Genomic DNA, 27,719 nt, shown 5'->3' with positions numbered 1-27,719 from the left:
CACCATGGTCTACATGAGCCATGTATCATAGACACTCAGTTCTGGGTTTTACACAGAGGGGATGTGGGCAATTTACACTGATAAGAACTACCTTGATTAAGAGTGTCCTGACCATGCCTTCACATTATGAGACTGTTAGACACAAGTTGTACCGAGATACTTGGTCTCATGCAGCTACTTCACCTGTCCAAATGAGGATGAAATACCACTGGCACTAACTTCTCTACATGATTGTAAATAACATCTCAACTCCGAATCCTGCTGTACCAGATTTCACAACTCCATTTATGATAACACATGATAACACACCCTGGCAGACACACTGCTTTTGTTCTTGTTGTTGTTTTTTTTTCCTTTTTTTTTTGGACATTCAAATGTCAAATGGCTGTTTAAAGTCAAGCCCCAATGATACTGAACCATTATAACCCCTTTCCTTTTCAGTTTTCTGTGTTATTGTATTAATTATGTGTCACTCACTTTGCTAGAGGTCAGCAAACATACATTTTCGGTCATAAGTCATCAATCTATGTGACCGTGGTGATGAAAAGTCAAGCATGTCAGCCAGGAAGCTGGACAGAGAGGGATCAGCCCATTGATTTCAGGGCCAACCCAATCTCACCACAGCTTGCTGCCCTGAGATCTGAAATTATCCCTGTGGGCTATGTACAGTGAGCTTTATATTTTAGATTTGTGCTGCATTATCACATCAGCAGGACTTATAAAAAAGTTATTTCAAATGCAAGGCAGGATAATTAACAAATAGCGAAGCATGTCTATCAGTTTACTGTGCTGTAATAACATAATCTATAAAACCAGTGCGAGGTAGGTGGACTCAAAAAGAATGCACGTGTGTGTTTCTCTGTGTGTGTGTGTGTGTGTGTGTCTGTGTGTGGTTATTTGTACCTAAATTAGCTCAAATGTTTTATTCCCTTGCACTCTGCAGTTTACAGATATTATTCTAATTACAAAAACAAATCTTCACGTGAGGATCCATTGCACAAAGTCTTAGCTATCTATGGCCTAACAAAGATCTTAGGAAGCCCTTGATGTGGAATTGTTTGAGCATACCTATGATTATAATTATAAAATAGCTAATGATAATGTCTTAGAGTAGATTTGCAATAGCTGGTGCAAAATGTAACAGAAGGCAAGGACAGACTGAGCAAGCTCACACCACAGACAGCCTGCTGGCTGCTGACGAACCAGCATTATTGTAGCTATACTCCACTCCACTCTCCTAAATGGCTAATCTTTGTTGGATCTCACCCTTAATTGGTTAACAGTCTCCGCAGGGCAAGTGAAAGTGGTGCTATTTAAGGCTCCACCATGAAACAGCAACACTTTCATCTTGGCAATAACAGGCAACAATTATATTACCAGATTCGAAACTGAACCTTCTATCTACCCACTAATCAAAAACGCAGCCCATCTGTTGTGCTGTCTCTTTTGAAACGACTGTTTATCTGCAGCCTGTATGATAACTGAGTCAGGACACTAATTAACTGCTAAATAGACCACAATTAGATGTTATTTCTATTAAATTCAGCAGAAAGAAGTGAGGAGGAAAAAAAACAATAAGCACATTTAATGTTTACTCCAACTGTACCAGCCACGGATGGAGCTGCATCACTCTCCCTCAGTGTCTCTCTCTCTCCCTCCCTCGCTCTGACATATGCGCGCGCCCGTGCGTGCGCACACGCATCCATACAACCTTACGTGCATGCGCACTCTCTCCAACACGCACATTGAGACTGGCAGGCAGACCAGTCTTTCACTCTCTCTCTCTCTCTCTCTCTCACTCACACACACACACACACACTTTCCCTTAGCTGTGCTTTTGTGTTTTGTCAGAATTAATGAGAAAAGTTCCCTTGCCCTAGGGGTAATTAGTGTCCTTGGAGTTAAATAAGCTAATACTTAGACACCTCTGGCACAAGCAATTATGTTTGTGTATTGAATAATTGATTCAAAGAGGGGGGAAGGGCTGCTAATCAGATCTGAGCATAATGAATTGATTTAATTAACAGGGGAATCCGAGGGTCTCTGGAAACTGCGCGCATTTATTCAGTAGCAGCAGAGGCGAGCGCGGCACATGAACTGGGAGCGAGGCGGTGTGAGTTTGCTTTTAGCAGTTGTCAGATTTGCAATTGGATTTGTTTGAATATAGTTGCTGTTTCGGAGCAAATGAGAGCGAGCAAGGGCGAATATTAAGAGCGAGGAGAGCTCAGCCGTTCAGTCTTAGCGTCTGATCCGTCCGTGTGTGCACAGTTCCAGATAGGCGACACTAGATTTATATCGCTTTTCATTGTTTTGCCTTTTTTTTGATTCGCATGGAATTTATCAAGAGCAACCAGCGCTGTTTGATCGCTATTTATTTGCATTTCAGTTCAGTCCGGATAGGGGGATCTCGCCGCGTACATCGCGTAGTCCGTATATGAATTATTATTGATAGGAGGAGGAAAAAAAACGTGCAGACGGCAATTCATCTTTCCAGGGTTTTGCTCTATTGAGGCGTAGTCTAGTCAACCGCGCGTTTCAAAGCCATTTCCAGGGGAAGCTCTGAGCAGACCGAGCGGTGCATCCTGCTGGAGCCGAGGACGGATCGCCCGGGGAAGGACTCCTCGTTCCTCAGGACGATGGTGTTGGACAAGGAAGAGGGTGAGTAACATCGCCAGCCGTAGGATGCTTTAACCCGGGGAGTAACACGGCAAACTACTGACGTTTTACACGTTAAGTGTTTCCCGGACCCGGGGCTCCCGCAGCCTCCGCTTTATACTGGCTTTTTCAACCCCATTTAGTCACGACGGGCTCCGTGTTTTCGCGAAGAAACGTGAATGCTGTGGGGCGTCTGTGTCGTTAAGGTGGGGTGCACTGACACAAATAGCCCTCCACAGCCGACCAGCAGTTTAGTTTGGAGGAGTTGCATGGCTTTTTTCTAGAACAGATTGGTCTATGGCGTTTCGATGTGTAGCCCAGAGTTTGAGGTTACTCCACAGACGCTGCAATGCATGTGGCTCCTCTTTTCTTTCCTCCTCAAAGTGCTTTTTGCGTCTGTGAAGTTAGCGAGGCAGCCTTTGACATCAGCACGGGATGGGAGATGACAGCAGAGTGCTTTTAACTTGATTGCAAATTATGGATAGCGCACCGTCCGCTCACTTTCCTTCCAAATAGGCCTACTTGCATTACTTATCTATTCCAATGTATTTAGGTTAATGGGTGAGGCAATCTAATTAATTTTAATTTAAATCAAACTCTGTTCTAATGACGTCCCATTTTGGATCAAAGTGATATTCAGATGCGCTGCGGATTTATCACGTTCAGGTCTCAATGCTGCTCAGTGCCTTTCAATACTTCCATGGAACACCATAATATTGAAATGCATGCTATGTGTAGCATAAAAGGCTCTGCGTGCTCTTAAAGGAACTTACTTTGATGTTTTTCTCTCCTATGACACTTCTTTGAGCGTGTTTTGCTGACCACATGGACCAGCTGATAACGAACACAATGAAAACCTCCACTAACCAACATTTTCGTGCTCTTTCACCAAGCACAATATTGCACATCCAAGTTTATTCTGATGCTTCTCCTCCTCTAAAATTAATGGATTCATTTGTAACCCATTATTTATGTTTGAAAATGGATATTTCATATCTCTTAGCAGAGCATCCTTTCACTTACACATCAAAAAACCAATAAAAGGTTTGCGGCAGGGACATAAATTGGTCTGTCTGGCTGAATCCATGTTGTGCTACTAATGTACCCAAATTAACTCAACTGTAAATTGTCTCCTTTGGATGTCTGTCTAGCTACAAGTTCCCTATATGATTCATGATTCAGATTGCTTTTAACAGTTATTGGCTAAGCAATATGGTAAATGTACAAGGTGATGCAAATGGCATTAGTGGGAAAGGATGCACAGGAGCATGTAATGCAGTCAATACTACATTAACTACTGATGCCCAATTACAGAACCAGGGAGAGTGGCTTTTAGGAGCATTAGGACTTGCAGAAAAGCTGAGATCACCTGCTGCTCATTGCCTAAAAGCTTCACCCTTTATTTGCTGGGCCGACCAGCAGCTCCAAGCATTTTGGCCAGGTTGTCAACAGAGCTGCTTGGACCTGGTCTCTTTCATTGTGGTGCCTCTTAGCGTTTATTGGCTCTAAAGTTATAGGCTTGTCAATTCAACCTTCTTGTCTAATGTATCCACTTAGTGCCTGCACAAATAAATGTGTGCGCATGTGGAGAGAGAGGTGGGGATTGGTGTTTAGGGTGGCCACATGAGTGTATGTGTATGATTAGCGTCTGTTTCTGTTGATTGATTCACTATTACGCCTGTGGGCGCGCGCGTGTATGTGTTCGCGCATGCTGTTTAAGTGTTCATACTTCAGCCCTTATGTGGTCTATAAAACAGAGCATCAGTGTGTCTGGTCTTATTTTGCAATCCTAGTTGGCAGTAAGTAATGCTGCAGCTTGTTTGACAGACTGATCATGAACTCTGACTTTTCTCAGAAAAGTCTGCAACAATTTGTGCTACAAAAGCAATAACAAGAAATGAATCCCTGTGCCTGCTTATCTTAGCTCCATTGAGAAAATCTGCCCGTTACAAATCATTTCCCACGGTATCAGTTTATTAAGAATCAGAAATGTAATGTCAAATTTCAGACGGACCGCTGTCAGTTACAGATTTCAGCCTATATTACAAGGATAATACATCATATATTTATGTTGTACTGATTGCATAACATGAACTAATCCCTGTAATATTAGATGATGCATCAATTACGTTACGATTCGCTATGTGGTAAAGTACAAGTCTGAAAGCATGGAGAAGGACTTGTAAATGCATGTACTGCTCTACGAAATGACCTATAGTTAGTAAATGAAAAGCAGTACATGCATCAAAATATTCTGTGTCAACATTTTATTTCACCCTTCGAGTTGAAGGTTCCAATTTGTGTCTAATTTAAGAGGAAAGAGCAACTCAGCCATTTTCTTCATACCAACTGCAGGAGAAGAAAGTGGCTCCATACTGAAGGCATATTTTGCTGAACATTAACACAACTCCAGTAAACTCTTTACAGACCCCGAGCAGAAGAATAATCCCCCAGCTACTGATAAAATTCTGGTTACCTTTCCTTGTTAATTTATGACCCTGTTATCATCCTGTACATTCATAAAGTATGTGATTGAAAAGCAACGCTTCAGATGAATACAGACTGGTGATCTGTCGGCTGCTGTAATAAAACTTGGGCTTCAGGCTCCGATTTTTATTTTGAAATAATAAGAATTGCTTCATTCTTTACCGGTGTTACCATGGTAATACTGTCTTGTAGCGATGTTATATTGATTTAGAAAGTGGACAGTAATATTTCTTTTCTGTTATTTGGTTTCTGAGGGTTGATTTCTAATTTCCAGTTGGAGATTACTTTTATATGTTCCTTAAGTCTTTTCACTTTTCCAAAGGAATGCAATTTGCTCCCCTGTATTTGCTATTTTCTCAGCTTATTGGTTTGCTCTTACTTCAAAATTAAACTTGCCCATTTCAAATATTGAAATTACGTCTGGTTTTGTGCTCTGGGCCCTGAACAAAATTACAAAAGCATTGCTACGTCACCACCTTTTTTTTTTGCTTTCTTTCTTTTTAAAAAAATCTTTATTTCAGGCACTTGTACATTTCCAATTTTGTCTTAACACAGATGGTCGTGAGGCATTTGTGTTTTAAATAGTTTCATAACTTATGCATGAAAACATCCATGTGCATACAAATAACAAAACAGTTTTAGTATCCATCTGTCTGATAGACATAATAATCGCATTTTCATTTCTGCATTGACATGTAATGCAGCATGCACCCTCCATTTTTTTGTCCATCTATATTATACCAAAGCTGTTCCCATTATTCGTTTTAGCTAAGCTCAGGGAAAAAATGAACACACAATCACATTTATGCCATTTTCATCTGTGAGTGTTTAATTCCATCTAATCTGTTTCTGATCTTACAAACGCAGAATTCTCAGCAGAGACAATTTCGTCTGTTACCACTAAACCTCTAGATCCCTATCAGGGCTGATCATTTCACATCTATGAGAGCGGGAGATGTGTATCATTTTCTATAATCTTAGTGGAATTCAAAGGGACCGAATTGAGACTTAAGAGACACGTGTTAGGGAGTGCGCCCACCTGCCTTCGATGCAAATGGCTGCACTCATCAGTGTGGCGCACAAACTCAATTATTCACTCTTGAGCTGTAAGAGCATCCTTTTTATTATTGCTAGAAGCCACATGCCTCCCATGTTATCATACAAATTTCTCACAAGAAGATCTGGCTACCACTTGCACAACGGCAAACAGGTGACCCCTGTTGTGTTATCCAAAGTCTGACCTTCTGTTGTTATTCACTCCAAGTGATTTTTTTCCACATCAAGACGGATTTCTGATATGTTGTTGAATTGTATGTGAGAGCAGTGAAGGTTGCTGAGGTGGAAGTGCCACAATGAAAATTACACGAACAAATAGGCTCCAAGAGCATATACCCAACAGTCAAATGTTACAATGAAACGTTTTATAAAATCCACAAACATGCTGACAAGTTGAGATGAATTGTTATTTTAAACCACCTTGGAGAAACCTACCGCATCTGCGACAAAGGCAGACATGCACAAAAAAGTTACTGTTCTCATACATAATCTTTCAAACATATATACAGTCTATAAATGATCCATTTGAACCTGTTGGAAGTAAGTGTCATTTCAACTTCTCACTGCAAAGTGACTCACTCAAGCTGCTACTGACGACAATCATGATGATGTAAAAAGAAATATACAGCGATGCCGTTACAAACGTGAACACATCTTGCTACATCTCATCAGTTATTTTCCCCCAACTTAAAGTTATTTATTTAGTTGTTTACCTATTGTGCACTCTCTGTATGACTTGTTTGGCATTTTGACACACTCAGTAAATCTTATTCTTTGCTCTCCTGAAAATGATTTCCCTTTTATTCTGACATCTTAAGCTTAGTAAAGGAAGACAGGACAGACGACAAGAGGAATGACTTACAGCAAAGTTCCTGAGATGAGCAGATGTCAAAATATAGTGTCGCCAGCTCTGTGGCAGCTGAGTGCAAGTACTAAGATGTGTAGATGGCCGTGTTACTGGAAAAACAAAAAACTTGTATTGTACTTGCAGTAATAAAATAAGTCACCTGTTACAGTCTACAGCAGCGTAAGTCTCAGTGGAAATCCTAACCGTAACACTGCAATATCCACTTGAGATATGTAAAGACATCAATTTATAATAATGTAGATATAATGACATTGTGAGCAATATATCTCAAGTTTGGTAACATGCTACGCAAAACCCTCATGCTTTTTGTTGCAATGCAGGACTGGCATAAATAAAATATTTAAAGGGATTTTAGACCCAGAATAAACGTGAATGTTTATTTGATTACGATAGTACATTATTCATGTGTACACTGATATTTTACACTGATATATTGCACTTATATGCTTTCATGCGTCTTTAAACAAACAGGTCTAATATTCATTCAATATTAAATAGGTCTTGTTTAATCCCAGCTAAAGTACTCCCCTGATGCATTTTTGTTTAAATGAATGACATAGGGCTGTACATATATATATATACATGTTTATAGTAAACCTTGCCGGATACTGGATTTTTAAAATCAATACAATATTGATGTTTTGTGGCTTTTAAAAATCCAATAAGTGATATCAACTGATAGTGATGCTTAAAAAAAAACTAACACATAACATAAAACCTTTGCTTTTTTATTGATATCAAGATACATATTGAGGTCAACACTTTGAAGCCGAAAAATAAACTCTCCAGTGGACAAAATATGTATTGAGGACAATATTTCTAAAGTATATCAAATGTACTTTGGGATGTTTGCAAATCTGCAAATGCTAACAAGAAACTGGTCAAGCTATGGTGTTAATATTGGTGTTGTTAAAATCTGGTATGGGGAAGGAAGCCCCAGGAAAAGTGTGTGTGTGTGTGTGTGTGTGTGTGTGTGTTAGGGCTTGCCATTTCAGACAAAAAAGTATATCTTAATATTCTACATTATTTTGTGATAAGGACATGAATGATGGAATGAAAATTGTAAATTTAACAATGTCCTTTTGGCCACAACTCACATCAGCATACTGTCCTGACAGCTCAACAGAAATACAGAAATAGTAATCCTACAAGCAAAGCTTGATTTGTGGTTAAGCATCAAATCTATGTTGTAGGCACAGGTACTGCATAGTTGCGTAATCTGTGCCATAGACTGACATGCACCCCCTCAACAATACTACACATCACCGCAATGGTCATTGGTCCAATTGGTCCTTCAGCTTCAATCAGTCCATACAGACCCTCTCCTCTCACACCTTTTCTGGGTTGCAATAATGTCAGTAATACAACATTTAACAGCTCAAACTTCAACATGCTCCACTCAGTTTCATTCACCGTTGTTTGGCGCACACCAACAAAAAAGAAAAAAAATCAGCATAGTGCCAATGAAACCCAACACAAAGTAAAAAAAACCTTACTGCCAACTAGCGGTGTACTTGCAGACTAACACAGACACACCAACACACATATAAATGCTGATAATGACATAGGCCACTTGTATAGCCTACACAGAAATATAAATATAGCTGGAATTTTAACCCTGTTGGAAATTTTTTCAATGATGACACAATTACAACCAAGTAGGCAAACTCCAGTCACTGGTTATGCAATGGACTGTGATGCTAATGTATGAGCCTGTCACTCAGCTACTGCACGTCTGCTGCTGAGCCATGATACTCTTTATGCACTGTAGCTGGCAAGGGTTTTTGGGGGATAATATTTCCACAACAGCATGTTATACAGTATCTACAATCACATTTTGTGATTATTCACCTGAATTTATCCTTGTTAGCACTTCTGACTCACACTGGGTCTTTGTCTAAGCAAACAGCCTCCAACAGTTTGTTACAGTGTTTACTTCTATTGTACGGAACATCACTGGCAAACAAGCTGACAATACACAGGCCCTACCATTCTGAATTAAAGGAACTTTGGTGGTTGGTGTAACATCTGCCCTGTTCTCCGCAAACAACCTCCAATTGTTGCTTGAGGTGGTGGAACAACTTCGATGCGTTTGCCACTCTGACACAACTTGCAAACAGATGTTTAATTCATATGTTAACTTTTGTAGCTAAACAATTACCAAATGACACAAGAACCCATTTAAAAAAAAAAAAAAAAAAGGCCTCTTCCTCAGACACTTCTAGCTATGGCTGCTTTAACAGATGTTAAACACATCCATATTCAGATCATACTTACGAGCAAGCTCAACCTTCTGCCATGTTTGTTGTGTCAGTTGGCGCACATGAGATGCCATGCTGTTGTGTATGCTAACACAACCATTGCCAATTTCACGAGATAAATTCTTGTAATGGGATAGAATTATACTAGTATTTTGTAGATAATACAATAGGGCAAAGCTTTACTGTGTGAGGAAATTCATATATAAAAATACTTTTATTGAATGTGCCTATTTAAAGACAAAAACACTGATCGCAGTGTTTTGTCAAATTGATAAAATATCTGAGAACAGTAGTCACCAGGATACACCCATGTTCTAATAAAGCAGCAAGTGGCCGATCGGTCTGATTAACACTGGACCTTGATAAACAGCGGCAAATGGACACTTAAAGGATTATAACTCTGTTTTTTGTATTAATATAGCTCTAGAATTCAGCTTTCTGAACAGCCTGTAGTATCTTTTTAATAGTCCACATATCTCAGTGCCAACAGGAAGGCTTGCACATGCTTTATTTCCCATTTGCCAAAGCCATGGTCATTGAGTATTTTTATTTGTTGTTGGGGCCCTGCCTGCGTGAGAGTGTGCTTTTGGCGAGGTCACCGTTTGTTGGTCAGTCAAACTTATTTTGTTCCTATGGAGTGTAAGAAGGAGCACAGCCTCTAGGGGCTGCTAGTGGGTTTTTAAACTTTAAGTCTGGTGTCACTGTAAATCCTGTTCCCTTTGCTGTTTTCAGTTTCTGCACGCCGAGTGTCAAAAGTTACTTTTGACCTTAAATGAGAACTCAACTCAATTATTCTTCTTTAATCGCAGACATGTTATGAGTCTGCTTTCTCACAACTCACCCATCTGCGTTCTCCTCAAACTACAGTCAGATGAACACGTGTAACTACACGCGCATTTTACAGCATTTAACCCATGAGCTGTTTTAATCTTGCTTTTTGTAGGTCTAACTCACAGCTTCTCACAGTTTCTATGCCACATGTTATGCATTTCTTATGCATTTCTAAGACATAAAATGACCTTTAGTTGCCTACAAAATGTCACAAATTTAGGGCAAACAACCAAATTAAAGCAACCAAAGGAAAGAACGGCAGAGGCTTCACACTTTTAAGATACCACAGCTAGTCTGTTAGTAAATAGAAAAAGCCTGAGGTGCCTCCTTTCAAATGAGAACCAACTTGCTGAGAATAATCTCTTACTGGATGACCTTCAGTAAATCAAATCTTAAATAGCTAATTAAAGTCTGTGATTCAGGGGCGTAGTTATTTGCCTGTTAAACCTAGTAGATTAGGTTCTGGATATTGAAGTTGCTGATTTAATTAGTGTTTAACTATGAAGTCCGCAACTAAAAATTCTGAGGTAAATGACAGCCACCAACACTCCACACACATTCTCACTGAACTCAACGCCAACTTAAACTGGTTTCCCAGGCCCCAGCCCCCCCTCCACCCCCCATTCTAATCACATCTCTTTTCATTATATTTTATTTCTTTTCATTTTGACCAGTTGTCTCCAGCTGAATTGCCACTTGATTTTTAGTCAGTAACGAGAATTACGCCTTGAGGAAACAGGGCCAGTTTTTATATAATGAGGTAATATAAAAGGAATTTATTAAAAGAAAACCATCTTTGCAATCAAACGCGGCCTTGTCATGTGAAATGTTACTCACATGGGCTTTAGAACAGGATGCATGAGAGTTTAGTATATCATCCCACATGACATCACACCCACTCTTCATGAAGACCTCTTCCCTAACTGTGCAACCAACCAATCTCCCTCATTATTTACCCCATCAGGTGTGGGAATAGGTGCTTGAATGACATTAGAGGCCTGTGCTGCCAAATAACTGCCCCCTGTGGGGAATTTGCATTATTCAAGATTAAAGAGCCTCACACAGTGCACCACAGTATGGTGTTCCTTCTTCCCCTCCATTTTCAACACACTGAGGGACCTGAATGGCACACCTGTCTCCTGGCATATCCTCTGAAATAATAAGTGTGCAGTAATTGCTGGGGAGTGGTGAGGATTTTGTGCATCACTTCCTGACCCCATGAGTGACACAAACTTTAGAGGGGCTACATTTATTCCTCTCCAAATGCATTTTTAATGTGGACTAAAAAGTGTTTGTGCATTATTCTGTTCCGGATAGTGGAAAGTGGCTGTGACAGGTCTAATGGTTAGAGGTTTTTTTCCCTTTTTGCCAGGAATCATGAAGTGGCAGATAAGATTGCCTCTTCTATTACTGTTTCAAAGTATATAGTTTGAGAATAGATGGATTTTCCCTTTATTCACACTTAAATGCGGACTCTTGAAAAAAAAAAAGTCAATTTGCTCCCCTTAAAGCCACCTCCTTTAGGAGGACTAAAGGTGAAGATACATGCTTCTAAAATGGTGAAATGGCAGGTTTTGAGAACTAAAAACTTCACACCACCAACAAAGTGCAACAAAATGCTCACATTTGATTGGCTACATGCAAGACCAAATCATTCTCTTGGCCTGTCAACACTCTGACAATCTTTAACACTCTCATGGGTTCATTTGGGCTAACGCTGTGTAATAAAACCTTGAATGTTTGTCTCTTCTCCACCTTTCATTCATCTTATTCCCTCATGCTTATTTTCTTGCTCCATCGTTCACTCTTTCACTCTCTTCCTACTGTTAACAGTTTACCTTGCAGAGCTCTAATCTCACCCTTCTACTGAGCAACCAAATGTTGGAACAAGTCACCTTCTGTAATAATTTGGAATCTCTGCCAGTTTCATGTCTTTAGAAAAAGCAGCAATGGATTTAATTAGAAAGCTGTTGCATATCTCTGTGATACATTTCTTTTAATTAACCCCATGTGAATAAATTAAAAATAATAAGGGGCTGAAAAGTGTGGAAAAAAAACACCCTAATGAAGTTTTCTGTTAATTGGGATGGAGTCTGCAGCCAAACCACAGTGAGTAGTGAGCACCAGGAGCTAACAATGCCTTCTGTGAGCCTCAGAAAAAGGCCCAGGGCCTTCGTGCTGACTTCAAGTGTAAGAAATGCACCTCTGACGTGATGGAAATGACCGTGGGCTGGGAGAAAAGGCAGTCCTGTTCCAGGCTGCTCTGCTGAGACTCCCCATGCCGCGCTTGAAGCTGGGCCAGTGTTATTGCAGCCCTAATGCGGCTGACTCATTTGGAGCGGATCAGGAGTAATTATGGTAGGGAAAGTGGCTGCCGACCGTGAGGGTCAGGACACTTGTAACATGTGAAAAGAGCAATTATTCCAGGAGACAAAACCCTCCCTTATCCTGGGCACTGCCAGGGTCAATGCAAGGGACGGCTGGGCTCCGTTTCACCGGGGCTTATTAGCCGCACCAAGCTGCAAAGTTTGAGAGAGTGCATCTTGTTAATGAACAGTCCCCTCCTCATTCACACTAGCCCGGTCTGCTTTCTCTCCCACTTACTGTGGGTGTTAATTATGTCATAATCATAGCATGCATACAGTCCCAGAAATCACCTCACAAACCCCAGCATTCATACACAACCATCTGGAAATGTAGCACGCCTTACAGTAACATAGAGGGCTCTTACAACAAACTATAAGGGAAAAAAAGTCAGGATGAAATGTAATATTTACTTGGGCCTTGTAAGGAACCACCTAATTTGAGACAGTGTGTCAGTTTGTGCATCTTTTCTTCTGCTCCAGCTAAGGATAAGAATGTGAATCTTAGTGAGTCAGTGGTCTTTACTTTCCTTATCAGTCAGAATACGCTCATCAGTCTGCTTTCAACGGGTATTCCAGCTGATATTATTACCAGATGTCTTGTATTTTGTCTTGGCAATAGAGAAACATGTCTATGGGCTCAATTACAGCAATGACGGAAGCTGAATGAAAGGGACTGATTAATGCACACAATGGCAAGACATCTGCATGAGATCCCTTTTAACCTTAGTGGCAGACACCTTGGCCCAGAGACAACTTGTATTTGGGATTGCATTGGCCACAGTACTTACAGTGGCAGCGTAAAAGCGTAGGGTTTAAATCAACCAGTGTAGCGTTTAAACTAGAGACTCAGAGAGTTTGTGTAATACAGTACCAACATGCTACTTTTCATTTACTCACCTTAATATTGTTGTGTTTTCAATAGAATACAGTATAATACCACTTCTAAGATTTGTTGAAATAATTTAGCCAGGGATGCAAGATTGATGATAGTGATGACTTGGTAGATTTATGCTGTTGATATATTCATTGCATGCCGTTAATGTCTTGAATTAAGAGATGATGTTGATAATGATGATGCTGATAATGACCAATGCACTTATTCATTTAGTAATGCAGTATCTAATTTCTCTGAGCATTCAAGTCTGTGTTTTCCCCCGGACTGGTGGCTAACACTCTTATGTGTGGTTGTATTACAGGGGCCCATAAGAACAGACCCACCCTGATCTGCTTCCATCTTTCCATGAGTTTTTCTCATCAAGATCCTTTACCTCCTAGTGAACCAGCAAAATCTGCATCACACCATGGCGTCAGTGCTTTTCATTGATCAAAAGACATTTAACAAAACACAGAATAAGATGTATCTGTACCTTCTGCCATTAACGCTGAGTGCCTTTGAGAGCGGATGCTCCACTGGGATTGTGTGTATTAGTGTAGAGAATGATAAGCAATTTGATCTGTAGATACATCAATTTGCTGATGAATTGATTTAAGGTGACCTCCTGTCCAAATAAATACTTTTTTAAAAGTAATAAATGAATAACAAAATGTGTTAGCAGCTGTTATGACTAAGATTATCGAATAATCACTTTAGTCACATATCAAACATTTTTTGGTTCCAGTTTCTCAAACGTGAGCATTTGCTAATTTAACAGTTGATCAGATAAAGAAATTATCTAAATAGTTACAGCGCTTGGGCTATGGATAATGTGGCTTTTTTTTAATGACAGAAAAAAACTATTGAATAATTCAGAAATAAAACAAGTTTTAACAAAAGGTTTAGTTTCAGCCCCATATAAAAAAGTTGAAACATTAGAAGTAGTGTAGAATTCACCTAGTCACAACAATATCATGATCACTGCTAATTTTCTTTATGTTTACACGAAATGACATATACATGGCTGATGATACATCCAGGACTCATAGGAAACCTCCATACATCACTGTACACAGCATAATATCAAAGCACCTTGATATTATAAATATTTTAGTAATAATAACGGGAAAAGGGAATTTGGGGCAAATCATCTTTCTCTTCACACATTCCTGTCCAGACTGAGGAAATGTGGTTCTTGCCATGTCTATGTGATAATTGTGTTTTTCCACTTTCAGATATTTCCTTGAGTGCTCCAAACAGCATTTTTTTTCTTTTAAAACCTTAAATATATCAAAAAAGTTAGCAGACTGATGTGATTTTTTTGATAGCGGCAAAGACGGAAGTCTAAATGGGCTAACATAGAAATTGGATGCTATCTCTATAATGGAAAATACATGCTCTGACAGACTGCTTGGACTGAGAAAAACTAACTGTACATAGTCTTGAAAGATACAATCTTTAAGAAAGTAGATGGATGGAAGAAGAGCAAGATGACAGGGCCTTTACACACAGCACTAATGGCAAATTAAATTCCTTCTCAGGAAATATATTTGGCAGGGCAAGTGCACTGTCTCCACTTTGAGAGGTAAAATGCATCCCTTGTTGGAGAATGCATCGTGATGTGGAGAGGCATGCTTTTGGTGACATCAAATGACACTGGAAGGTCAGTGGCACTTGTATCTGTTAAATGGATTGGATTAAGTGGAGGCTGCCTCCTAGTCTGCTGCTTCCTTTCATAATGCAGCTTTTCTTTCTGGGAGGTGGTAAGCATGGGAGGTTCTGTTCTACACCACAGTTTCTCAGAGCTCTGGGAGTGGTGACAGGTGCAAGAAAATGTCCCGTGGCATTAAGAGAATTGAAAAGACATTTACTTTACACACTCATTTTTTTCTGTCACTGCTCTTTGTTTAGTAGGTTTGAGCTAGTGCTTGCTACACAACTATTAAAGCTGTTTTCCAGAGGCTGCTTTGGTAGAAGACATCAAACCCATGTTTCCTTTCTGCAATGGCTTCAAGAAAATGGCATCAGTTGTATTTCCTGGCAGGCGCTGAGACAACTCTCTTGCAGTCATGCCTGAAGGAGTAGGACATATGCATGAAGACACGGATGTCAGGCTAACTGCAAACACAGAACCTGGGTCGCAAAAAGACACAGAGTGGTGTCACTTTGATGATGCCGAACAAGATTTTTAACAAAGTGTGCATCGAAGAGAGGAAGCGGGCGGCATGCAGTAACTGTAGGATAGGTTAAGCTTTGGCCTTTTCAAATGTGATGTAAAACACACGTGATATGTTTGAGGAGTGCATGGCGGGTGGTGGTCTCAACCAATTACGAGCAGTTCTCCGGAGGTGGAGGAACGACCTTTTTGTATAATTAGTTCTCTTATTTAAAGCAAAGATTTTGAGTAGAATAACTAATTAGGTGTCATAAAAGGCAAATTAAAGATTTTTGTGATCCCCAAGGGAATTTCAGCAACTCCTTTCTTTTTCTTTGCACGAGCGCTGAAGCACACACTCATAGACATGTACACAGAGACACACACACACACACACAGGCATTTTCTCTCTCCTCATTAGGACTGTTTTTAGTTCTGTAGAAGACTGTCAGGCGAGCACTGTTGGCATACCTGCAGAGAGCTCCCCTAACAAGCCATGAAATGCAGGTAGAAGAGTCCGCCCTTATCCAGTGTGGCTTGAATTTGAAGCTTTTTAGCTTCATTTACACGGAACATTGGTATTTATAGCAGGTTTTGTGATCCTAATGTGCCAGATTCAAGAGGCCTGTTTTGTGAAGAGAGAGGGAGGTGAAGGAGCTGGAGGGCAGGTGGAACACTAATTGATGTCTCCCATCACCTGCACTGGACCAATTAGCCTCTTCATTCCACGTCTGATAAAGAAACAAGATGGCTCAACACCACCAGAGCACTTACTGACATATAAACTAAAGCCATAAATTTGACTAACAAGCTCTCCTGTTTGTTTCACCTCTTTTTTAAAAGAGCAAATGCTAATTATATTACATCCATAGCATTATCGATCTCTGGATGGCCAAAAATTACATAGCAAATCTGGATTCGATAAGGTACTTCGTGGGTCCATTTACGTGTGCAGATGTGTGTGTGTGTGTGTGTGTGTGTGTGTGTGTGTGAGAGAGAGTGCGTGTGCATGCAACCATGTGAGACAGAAAATACGCTTTTCCACTGGAAAGAAGTCCTTTGAAAAGTGGCATAAGGTTTTTGTGAAAGAGAACAAACTTGACAGGCTTAGCTGAGAAAAATAGTGCACAGAGTGAAGCAGTCCCTTGTTACCAGCTGAGTTTGTGTTTATCACTGAACAAACCAGAGAAGTTACAATCAAATAGCAGGTCTAACTACAGAATGACCCCATTCACACTTAACAGTACACTGCTGCAATTGTGCATGCTTCTATAGAAAATAAAAACTGGATTTTGTCTGGACAAAATGTGCCTGTGCACATCTTTAAAGTGCAACAGAAAGCAGTGACATTTCATACATAACTCGGTATAACATGTATTTAAAATGGACCTTTATACTGTTGATACTCACACATACAAAATGCTGCCCTAACCCCCTGTGATGCAGAGTGTCCAGTCTTTTTTTAAGGGAGAGAGAGAAATGTGTTTTGAAAGTAGAGTGGCAAGTGGCGTCCACTGTGTGTTCTTTTGGATGGATCAATAGCTCAGTGTGTGAGAGAGTGTCTTAAGAGCTGTTGTCTTGTGCTTTCAGCTGTGGCAGACCTGTTAGTGCTACGGAGGGGAGCTACGCGCCCCTGCCTCTGTACCACCAGTGGCCTGAGGGGGGCTTTTAGTCCAAACAGAAAATGTCAACCACACATAGACTATTAGTGTTTAGTGCAGTTATTAAATGGACTTTATTTGTCCTTTAGGAGGCTAAAAGGTGCACTTAAAGGGGACCTGCGTGACAGCAGGGCAATTTGCGAGTTTGATAACTTAGGCTCGCTCGTTGCAGACACATGAGTACAGATAAGTGTAAAAGGGGGAAAGGCTGTAATGCTCTGAGTAGGGAACACTGTGTGTGTGCTTGTGGTTTGTGTGCTCACAAGCATGTGTATGCATCTGTGTGGGTCCCTGTGTGTTTATGTATGAAACACAGCGAGTGAGTGTATGCTAAAAGGCACTTAGGCCATAACATATCTCACCAGGGTTTGGTAGCAACGTTTTTGTGGTCAGAGGCTTTTTAAAAGGTTAATGTTAATCTATACCAAACAAAGCCCATGAGGAGCTTTTACAGCTGTGGACAGTTGAGTGAAATGGGCTTTGATGAAATGGTAGGTAACTGACATACTGCACAGCCTGCTGTAAATACCACAGTAAGCAAAATAAGCATCCTGTCTTTTATCCTCAGTGTACACAACACATGGCCATTCCTCTGATGCCTGTTGCAAGTGATCATGTAACTTTTGTACTACAGCATGTTTTTAGGGAACAAGTAAGTCAGGGCTTTGTAGTCCAATATGACCTGTGTGCCTATCTACATGGAAGAATGTTTTCTTTAATGCATATGAAGCAGGCAGACAGTGCGCCGTAGCGGAGCGCAAGGCCAGGCTTAGGCGCCTCGAGAAGCAGCTGGCTTATCAAAAAGCGAATATGAAAAGTCACTTGTGTTCCTGGGCCGTAAATCACACATGGCTGTTTGTTTCCTTATCACTACAGGTGTGCCGATGCTCTCCGTCCAGCCCAAAGGGAAACAGAAGGGGTGTGCCGGCTGCAATCGCAAGATTAAAGACCGCTACCTGCTCAAGGCCCTGGACAAATACTGGCATGAGGACTGTCTCAAATGTGCTTGCTGTGACTGCCGCCTGGGGGAGGTGGGCTCCACCCTCTATACTAAAGCCAACCTCATCCTCTGTCGCAGGGACTACCTGAGGCAAGAAAGACACACAATCACCTTTCTCCACTCACAACAAACACAGAAGCCATGCCGTTCAAGAGCTGTGTGACATAAAAGAATTACCTTCACCTACAGTGTTTCTCAGTGCGTTTTTCCTGTGACAGTTCAAATCAATCTAAATCATGAAAATTTAGATTCTCATTACATCAAAGCAAAACCAAATATGTAGTCTGATGTCATATTGTTGTAAGCATCCAAACAGCATAAGGTAATGTTACATTAGGATACTCAAATGTAAGCACAGACAAACAGGACATTTGGGGCCTATTTTGAACCAGCGCATCTCCTTATTTGTTAACTGCAAAATATAAAAATTAAAGAATTAAAAAAATAAATAAATAAATAAATAATAATGCTGTCATGACATTTCTGTATCACTGCATCCAGACTACAAAATGCTTGTGTTAGGCAGTGTTATGTGTTGTTTTCATAGTAAATATAATAACATCTGTGTTTCAATATAAAAATGCAAAACATTCACAGTATAATAGTAACATGTTTTACATGATATTGTTGTGACCAGTATTATTAATTCTCTTCCACCACTTTTTCATAAAACTATCAATGTTCATCTTTCTTTACAATTACATGAGCACAGAGGACTTCCGACATGGAATTGTAGGCTGGGAGAAACCTCCAGGCAGGCTTGTTTCTAACCCCCCCTCCCTTCAGATGCCCCTGCCATCTGCTTTTTAAATTAAACATGACCATTTCCTGGCCGTTAAGTCACATTCGCAATGAGATCCTAGCATTTATCTGAGAGGGAATCCCCCTGGGGCTGACTTAGGGATGCCACTGCCCTAGGCCCCTCCCCCAAAACACCCTGTCCTACATTCCCTCCCCCCTTTCTGAAAAGAGCAGCATAATTTCAAATCACTAATAAAAATCCAGAGGAAAGAGAACCTTAATCAACTTGGTTTCCATCTTTGTTCAGTCATGGATCTCCATGACATTTCACTTTCATCTCAGCTCTTCCTATGACCTGGAGGTAGCCTTCAGCCCACTTGAGAGGTGCTTAGGGATGTTACACTGAGATAGGCCATTACCATCCATCAGTTCCCACCCACAGTTAATGCTTTTAAGATGCAGTGAGATGTCCACTAAGACCTGATGTTGCCCCCAGAAGGGGCAGATGGTGCAGATGAGGTAATAATAAATGGGCAAATGACCAAGAGAAGGCAAAAATGATGAAGCTCAGTGTTTCACTTGGTAAAATACATCTGCTGAAAGGACAGCAACCCCAACCCCCAAGCCATAAGTGCCTAACTGGCACAGTGAAAAAGGAAGGAAAAGCTTTCTCGCACATTAGACCAGCAAGATGTAGAGGTCAGAGTAGGGATGAAAAAGCAGAATGACATTGAAATCAAGAGTTAGGAATACTAAGATAAGAATAAAAAGGAAAGAGGAGGAGAGAGCTTTCAGTGCTCCTCTGTTGCCCTGGATTGCCTAATGAAATCCATCCCACTCGCCCGCTCTTCAGTCTGCGACAAATGCAGAACACTTAATGGCTAGAGATGCTTGAGATGAATTCTATTATGGAACAAATTAAAAACCTTGCCTTGCGTGGAGAGTAGAGGCAGTTTGAGAGACCAGAGTATTTGAAAGTAGGTGATGCAGTCTCCATCCTGCACCAATTTCCTTTTCATTCCTTCTTAGCTGTGTAGTAAGACGAAGGCTCCCCTCACCTGCAGTGATGAAGTTAAATCTGTGCGCACTGAATTAGCCTCCTGCACTTCATTAAAGACAAGCGGGTGGATCAAACACACTTTGGTTATTTCCCAGGGTTTGGAACCCTGCCATGTTCACATTAATAATTATAGGAGCTCCATCTGCGATTGTCCTTCAGTGGCATTAGCAACTTATTGAATGCACTCGTGCTTTCCTGAATCTTACACTTCAACACACATGGACACTAAAATGCACACATTCCTTGAACGTTGTCCTCACCTGCCCCCCAAACCATTGCACCAACAAAAAGTTAAGTTTCTAATCTTCCTCATGTTCACTTCCCTGTATCATCAGGGTTTTTTTTTGGCAACTTGGCTACATTGTTTCATTATAAATGAGAATAATAGATTAATTAGACATTTCCTTTATGTCTCAGGCTCAGGATCGTAAGACATCACCAGAGGGTTGACAATTTAGTCATGGTGTGATCATCAGGACATGAAGCCTGAAATCATTTAATCTTCTATTTCATTATTAGAGAGGACATAATAGTCATCCACTTATCAAAATGGGGTATAATTAACTGTAAGAGGAAAACGTTTTCAAGATAATGAACATTATAAGTTATCCCCAAACCGGTGAAATGGCAGGGGAAAGATGAAAGCTCCCATCTGGATGTGACTGTTTTTCAAATCTTTCCTCTTCTTACTACTTTAGTAGGTAAAACAATTGCTCTCCTCATATAACAGTTGCTCTTCTTCTCTGGGCAAGATAGATCTGAACTGAAAGGTTTACGCTTTCAAAATGACACAACTGCTGGGGAAGGTCAGAACATGCAATGCATGCATTAACAGCTTTCCCTTTTATGAAATCTGACAAACCCTGTGCAGGCAGGGAAGTCTCAAAGAGCTCAGAGAACAGGTAGAAAACTTCAAGAGCCACAGCCCAATCTGAGGGAAGCAATTCAGAGAGGCAGATGATGCACTGTAGGAGCTTTAAGGGTTTGAAGTTAGCAAAGCAGGAAGTTGAAAGAACTAAAGAAGGCCCTCTTTTCTCTAAAGACCCATTGTAATAACTCAATAACAGAGAAAGGAGAGCAGGGCTTCTTTACATTCCCGCCGTCCAACTCTGCTCCCAACAACTCACATCAGCAAAGCTAAATTTGAAGGAGTATAGGGGATGGGTGTTCTCCTGCACTAAGGACTGTAGGAAGCAGGGATTAGACAGGGGGAAATGTCATATAATGCATATTAGCTGTCATGAGAAAGAGTATTATTTCCAGACTTCATAATATGCAACAAAAAAGTTATGGTACTTTGTTTGGGAAGTATGCAACATGTATATTAGATCCAAGCTGCAGTAATGATCAATACTGATTCCACTGCTAAAGCTAATAATCTGAGGAATGAGGGACTCTGCAATTCATTACAATAATGAATTAAAAACAAATACTATTCATAGAATGTCAACATTTATATGAGCAGGGCTAAAGTAAACAATACTGTAAATAAGGCCTTTGCCAGGTGATCAATTAGTTGAGCAACACAAACTTAAAACGCTACAGGACTGATGAGATTATTGTTAAAAAGTTATTTTTCAAGCTAAATAATGTCTAACTTCACCTTCTGACATAGTTTTCATGTGTGGGTACTATTGGGTACGATTTCTCACAGAACCTTTGAGGTCTTTGGCTATTTAGCCATCCCACATTATGTAAAGTGACATTAGCTCTATAGAAATTTAATCAGAGTATTGTCACACTTCAGAATAAGATAAAGGTGATAAATGACCTGGTCAATCCATTCATGCCCTGGCACCTAATTTGGTTTAAAAGACTTGAATGGATCTAAATGTACCTAATCTGTTTCACTTTATGTCCTATAACTATTCATTTTTGTGGTAATACGTTGCATTCGCTTAGCTGATATGAAATATTTTGAACCTTTTATTTCCCTCAATCATTTTTTGGTGTTAAACATTCATTGCTTACTATACCTAGTGCCTCTTCAGCTGTAACTCATGAGACTGCCGCAATGGCGTGGAGCTCTGATTGCTTTTAGCTTCATAGTAGCAGGAAGAGAAGAGTGTAATGTGTTCAAACAAGAAACAAGAAGAAATTTTTGCTCATATTAGAACTCTGGTCACTTGTTTGCATAGCTAGTCAAAAGTACTATCAAGTATCTAAACCTACATGCCTTAGTGTGCAGTGTGTTTTACTTTCCATTACCACCTGCACATCTCTTGAACATACTCAAGAAATCTTTAAGGGGATCTATGACTCTTATTAGGTCAGTTATTGCGGATGCCAAATTTGAATTGTGGTTTTGAAACTTAGAGGTTAGTAACGAGATACTAACGGCTTTATGTCACACATTTGTGGTCTCCGATCAATCCCATACTCATATAACCCTTAGATCTCAGGAGATATAATTTGATGCATGAAATTGGTCAATTTCTCTCAAAAAATATATTTTTCTGCAGCTGAAGCAAGTATAGGAAAGGTTCTAGTATATTTAGTATTTAGCAATAAATTGTATTTTATAATATTATATAGTTTTATAATATTAAAAAGAAACCTACATTTCTCCCAGGCAGGTGAAGTTAAAATACTGCCTGCCTAGCAGAAAACGGTATAGTCGGAGAGTTGATACACGTAATTGAAAGGTAAAAACTACACAGATTTACACACTCTTTTGACTGAACGTAGAACTCGTTGACAGCAGGCTGGGCTTCCCTACCAAGCGTTTTCACAACCTCTACAGCGTGTGTATCAGTTGAGCACAATGTCCACACCCCAGCAGGGTGTAATGGAGATGGGTTAGAATAATCCTACACGCTGTTACAGGTGTGTGCATGTCAGCTCCTCTAAGTGACCCAGGCTTTCTTGCCTCTCTAGCCTTGGTTCCCTGAGGAAGTGAAAACGACATCACTGTGTGATCCCTCGATGTAGCAGAGCTCAGGTCGGGTGAAACATGCAGCATTACCTGACACTTGAGTGTTACAATGACACAGGAGGTGTGACGCCGTGGATTATACTGAATGGGGACAACTATTTAGAGAATAGTAGGCACGAAATAGCTGTTGCTAATAGCAGTTTTCTGTGAAAACCTGTATTTTGTGCACAGAAGCCAATCGCTTAAGATATACTGTAAATGTTAGAATATAAACGTAGGGCCAGTTTTTTTGGCGCTATTTAATCCATGTTTGGATCCATGCTGAATTTTTGAGAGCTGTTTTTAAATAAGCACAAATTTCAAATGTGTTTCTGTGGAGAAAAAAAACAAAACGAAAAAAAAAAAAAACAACTTCTTCGTGTTACAGAGTGCCCTGTGGGTGGCAGATGTCTACTGTATGAGAACATTCAGTTTTTACTGAAACAGTAACCAGCTGTAACAATGTCTCTGCTTAACACCCTGTGAATCCCTCTCATAGAACATAACAGCCGTTCTCCCTCTGTGTCTGCCTCTCCTGCTCCTCTGGGGCAGTGGCCCCTAATTAGAAGCAGGGCTGCTGGATAGACGTTTTCTTTAACAAGGTGAAAGCAACTGAATGGGACTAGCATAAACGAGGCAGAATATCAACACTGTGACTCCTCTGTCTGAGCCCTACAAGTTTAAGGGAAAGTGTTTAACATACTGTTGGAATGGCAATCTGCTGTTGCCTTATCCCCTCTTGCAAAGCTGTGAAACGGTGCTTTTCCTGCTGCAGAATATATAAATGTATCTGTGCTTCAGAATCTCCAAATTAAACATAGGGGCAGGCATTTGGAAAATGAAAATGTAAATCTGACTGTGAAAAGCATTTGAGGTTCCTTTGCTTTGAAGAGTGAGGAGATCTACAGCAGTGGCTCCTTGCCTTGTTTGTGACCTTTATCATTTGGCTCCTAGTTAATAAGCCTAAACAAGCAGCAGAGAGGTTTGAGCAGAGACTCTGTTCACTGTGAAACATTTAGCTAACTCTTCAAGGCTACATCTCTCATCACTGTCTTAGGCTCCTCTCTAAATGAAAAAGGAAGATGCAAGAAAAGGAGGAAGGGATGGAGTGTGAATCCATGTAACAGAAATCTTTTTGAACTTGTGACTAAATTATAGAACGTAGCCTCTTGTGTAAAACTCCAACTGGCTTTCGTTGGAGATAAACTCATTAGATATTTTTGTTTTGAAAACTTTCAAGAGCTCAAATGGTTTGCCTCAGATCTGTTTTCATTGCTATTGCTTTTGCAATGTGCAAGAGGGAAATTCTTTGAAGATTAAAATTATGTGATTATTTTAATTAGATCATTAGCAAAGAATTAAGATCTATGTTTCTAACTCTCATTAACAAAATTACCAAGTGTGTGCCAAGAATGATTTTTGCGTTACATTCAATGTATTTCCATTTTGACTCATTTCTGATGCCTTTCTATGGCACTATATTTTTTGCTATTGTTCTTGCTGTCAGTACGTTTTTGTTTGCTCTTTTATTGCATCAAGGTAAAGGGAAGGGGGGTTAATCTCAGTCTTTGCTCTCGGTCTTTCAGGCTCTTTGGAACAACAGGGAACTGTGCAGCCTGCAGTAAACTGATCCCAGCCTTTGAAATGGTGATGAGAGCCAGAGATAATGTTTACCATTTGGACTGTTTTGCCTGTCAGCTTTGTAACCAGAGGTAAGAATGGGGATCATAACTGCACAACAACATTGCCTTAAAAAAACAGGATGTTAAAATGGCTAATAGCTTTAATATTAAATGTTGAAAAGGTGCAACAAATTTCTGTCTAAATACATTACTGCTGACCACAGTTGTAATGTCTGACAAATGTGGATATATTGCTGTGTTGTAAAAACAAAAGTTCCTGTTTTACATTTATACTTCCATGCCAATTATTTTTAAGTGTGACACATTGTCAACAGTTTACCTTTGTTTGTGGCTGAATCTGTAAATCTTTTAGTTCAGAGTCATGTAAAATCAGATCTCATTCTTAGGTGTTGTGTTGCTTCAGATGAGAGAAAGGATCTACACAGATGTGAAGTGTTGTTTCCTTAGTGATGCAAACTATTTCACAATTGGAGTGAACACAAAGCCTATGGTATGATGTATATGAAAGATGACATACCCAAATATTGCTTTTTTCCCCCATTAATACGTTGTCAGTAATGGCACCACTCCAGGAGCAGAACGTCCTTTGCATGCTTGTCAGGGGTGCTGTGACCCTGTTCCTCCACACAGCACAAGCCCATTAACCTTCTGCAGGCCAGATTCAGTTACCATAGTGAACACCTGCTGTAAGGGAATTATGACTGCAGCCTCTCTTCTCAGCTGGCAGACATGAAGCCAGGCCTCATCTGGCACAGAATTGCCATGGCCGTGACTGTTTTACCAGCCTGGCACATTACTAAAGCCCAGCTATGCTCTGCTATATTCTTATCGTCACTCCCCTTCAGTCACATTATGGAGCCGTTTCCACTGTGTCACACAAACAAACAGCTACACAGAGAAGAACATCAGTAGGACAGACTGCTATGTGTTATTTTCCCTCTTCAGTTGACTCTGAGACTTTAGGAGGGAAAACATTTTCGAGCACTGGAACCAAAGTGGTGTGTGAATAGCTAACCCTGTGGCAGAGTTTCCCTGGAAACTCTTGTGGCGCCAGCGCCTTTTTGCCAGGCCGAGGAGAGTTAACCTGCCTTTGATTGAGCACCAGTGCTTTCTTTGAAATGACAGGGTTCTAATCTGCTTTTATTCAAAGTCACACATTTATGATTATTATCAAAACAGGCTTTGAATCAGACAAGACACAGTGTCAATATGCATCAGGTAAAACATTTGAGCCAAACGTATGCAATTAAAAAAATTCTTAAGTACAATGTTTTCACTGCCAGATGAGACAAAAGTGGAGTCAGACAGTCTACACACACACACTAGTTTGCCTAAATGACACCAGTAATCCTCATTGTGTTTTAACAACATTTTTGCCTTTGTTTTTCTCTGCCAACAGGTTTTGTGTGGGGGACAAATTTTTCCTAAAAAACAACATGATTTTGTGTCAAATGGACTATGAGGAGGGCCAGGTGAACGGGAGCTTCGAGACACAGGTTCAATAGTTGGAACCTTGCGGCAGCAACAATTGGCTCCACACTTTACACATAAGATGGATGTTCTGCTGCACTTGGAAAAAAGACAAGCGTCTGTCTGCTTGCCTGCAATACTTTTTAAGACCCCTTTATCGGTCCCTAAGGACTCTATTGTAAATGTTCAACTTTTTGCCCCTCCCACGCCCCAACACTGAGCAGTTACAAATTTTGATGTACAGTTGTGCCTGCTTAGCTGAGCACTGTATTGCTTGTATGTTTTGTGAAATTTGTTTCAGGTTTGTTTTCTTTTATTTTAGAAATGGTTCACTGGAGGGTATGTACAGTCTGTTTTCTCTGTATATATAAACTGGAACATTTATTTTATGAAATGTAATGCAATTTTATTACTAGTGTGAATTAAAGATTCTTAAATGTTGATAGTGAGTTTTTTCTCTTGTACTAAGACCAAAGTTGTTGGAGAAGGTTGGCCCATGTGTTGATATGTAATCATGTCTCCAAACACTGCAATGCTATAAAAAGCCTTGCAAGAGAAACATATATTTGAAGTTCTTCTTTAAAACATGATGCAACACAAGAAGTTTTATTACATTTTACAGAGTTCTAATGGAATTAGAAATGCTGTTTAAAATGAACTAATTAAGATTTTATTTGGAATAAAAGAATGCTTCTCCAAACTGTGTTGTTGTGAACGTGCAGGTGTCATGAAAGGGAGTAAGTTAAGCTGAGCTGCTCTCTGTGATTCATGCTTCACTAACTGTCATCTGATTATGAGGGTGAATTGGCCTGGAAATGAAATGCAACAGCAAATAAATTAGACAGAAAATAAATGCTCATTGAGCTTGAGCCCATTCAAACTCATCAGCAACAGAGGTGCAGAGCTGTATTAAAAAGTACATTTCCCAGAAGACCCTGTTAATGGATCTGTGTGGTGGTGTCTGTTTATCCGATGAGGTTATATCTGATACACACAGCAAGAAAAAAATAACTTACAAAATCTGATGGAGCTCTCAAATATTCAGCTGATCCTTCAGTGATTACTCATGTCTATGGCTTTGCTTATTACATGTAGTTGTATAAATTAATCATGTAAGCATTTTATTCTATTGCTGACAAGTCAACCTCTAAGTTAGAAAAAATAACAATGGGTCAGAACTTGCTGCAAATAACATGACGTGGGTGATATGGCAGCACAGTGTGCACCTTTTAATTCTTTTGTGAATTTTGTGATTCCTCAAGTATATTTACATATTAACAAGACCGGTTTTACATTTCATTACTACATTATTTACATTTACAATTATTCTGCTGGTAACCAGACCAACAGAATTGCCCAAGCCCTCCCAAGGCGAAATCTTCAAATCGCTTGTTTTGTCTGCCCAGCAGCCCAAAAATGAGCTATTCACCTTATATACAGTATGTGTGTAAACATAGGAAAGCATATAAACATCACATAGGAAAAGCAGCTGAATGTATATATTTAGTATATGATTAGTACATTGTAAGGATAGTTTCTGATTAATTAAATAAATTTAAGCTCTACTTCATATTGTGTCTTTTAGAGCCAGTTTGGGTCAATTCAAAATAATACTGGCAAACATTAATTCGTATATCAGCTGAGCCACATTTAAACTGCTGTGTGTCTTAATCATCC

The 27,719-nt window shown here is 40.0% G+C and overlaps 1 protein-coding gene across 1 annotated transcript; it reads left to right on the top strand.

The window, feature by feature from the left end:
• Window positions 1-1,820: 1,820 nt before the first annotated feature.
• lmo1 (LIM domain only 1) lies at window positions 1,821-26,483 on the top strand. Its single transcript, XM_067496426.1, has 4 exons — window positions 1,821-2,658; window positions 18,091-18,304; window positions 24,516-24,641; window positions 25,972-26,483. Exons 1-4 carry the CDS (start codon window positions 2,637-2,639, stop codon window positions 26,075-26,077), a joined length of 468 nt encoding a protein of 155 aa, XP_067352527.1. The 5' UTR covers window positions 1,821-2,636; the 3' UTR covers window positions 26,078-26,483.
• Window positions 26,484-27,719: the final 1,236 nt, after the last annotated feature.

Source organism: Channa argus, chromosome 2, assembly GCF_033026475.1.
Source record: "Channa argus isolate prfri chromosome 2, Channa argus male v1.0, whole genome shotgun sequence".
Lineage (NCBI taxonomy): Eukaryota > Metazoa > Chordata > Actinopteri > Anabantiformes > Channidae > Channa > Channa argus.
The sequence above is the reverse complement of the archived record's forward strand: the minus strand, read 5'-3'. Positions and strand labels throughout refer to the sequence as shown.

Bases quoted from the DNA above. Each gene is read 5' to 3' on its own strand.
- lmo1 (XM_067496426.1), top strand. From the start codon at position 2,637: ATGGTGTTGGACAAGGAAGAGG. The intron at 2,659-18,090 runs GTGAGTAACATC...TTATCACTACAG, and splicing joins GGTGTTGGACAAGGAAGAGG to GTGTGCCGATGCTCTCCGTC. The intron at 18,305-24,515 runs GCAAGAAAGACA...TCGGTCTTTCAG, and splicing joins TGTCGCAGGGACTACCTGAG to GCTCTTTGGAACAACAGGGA.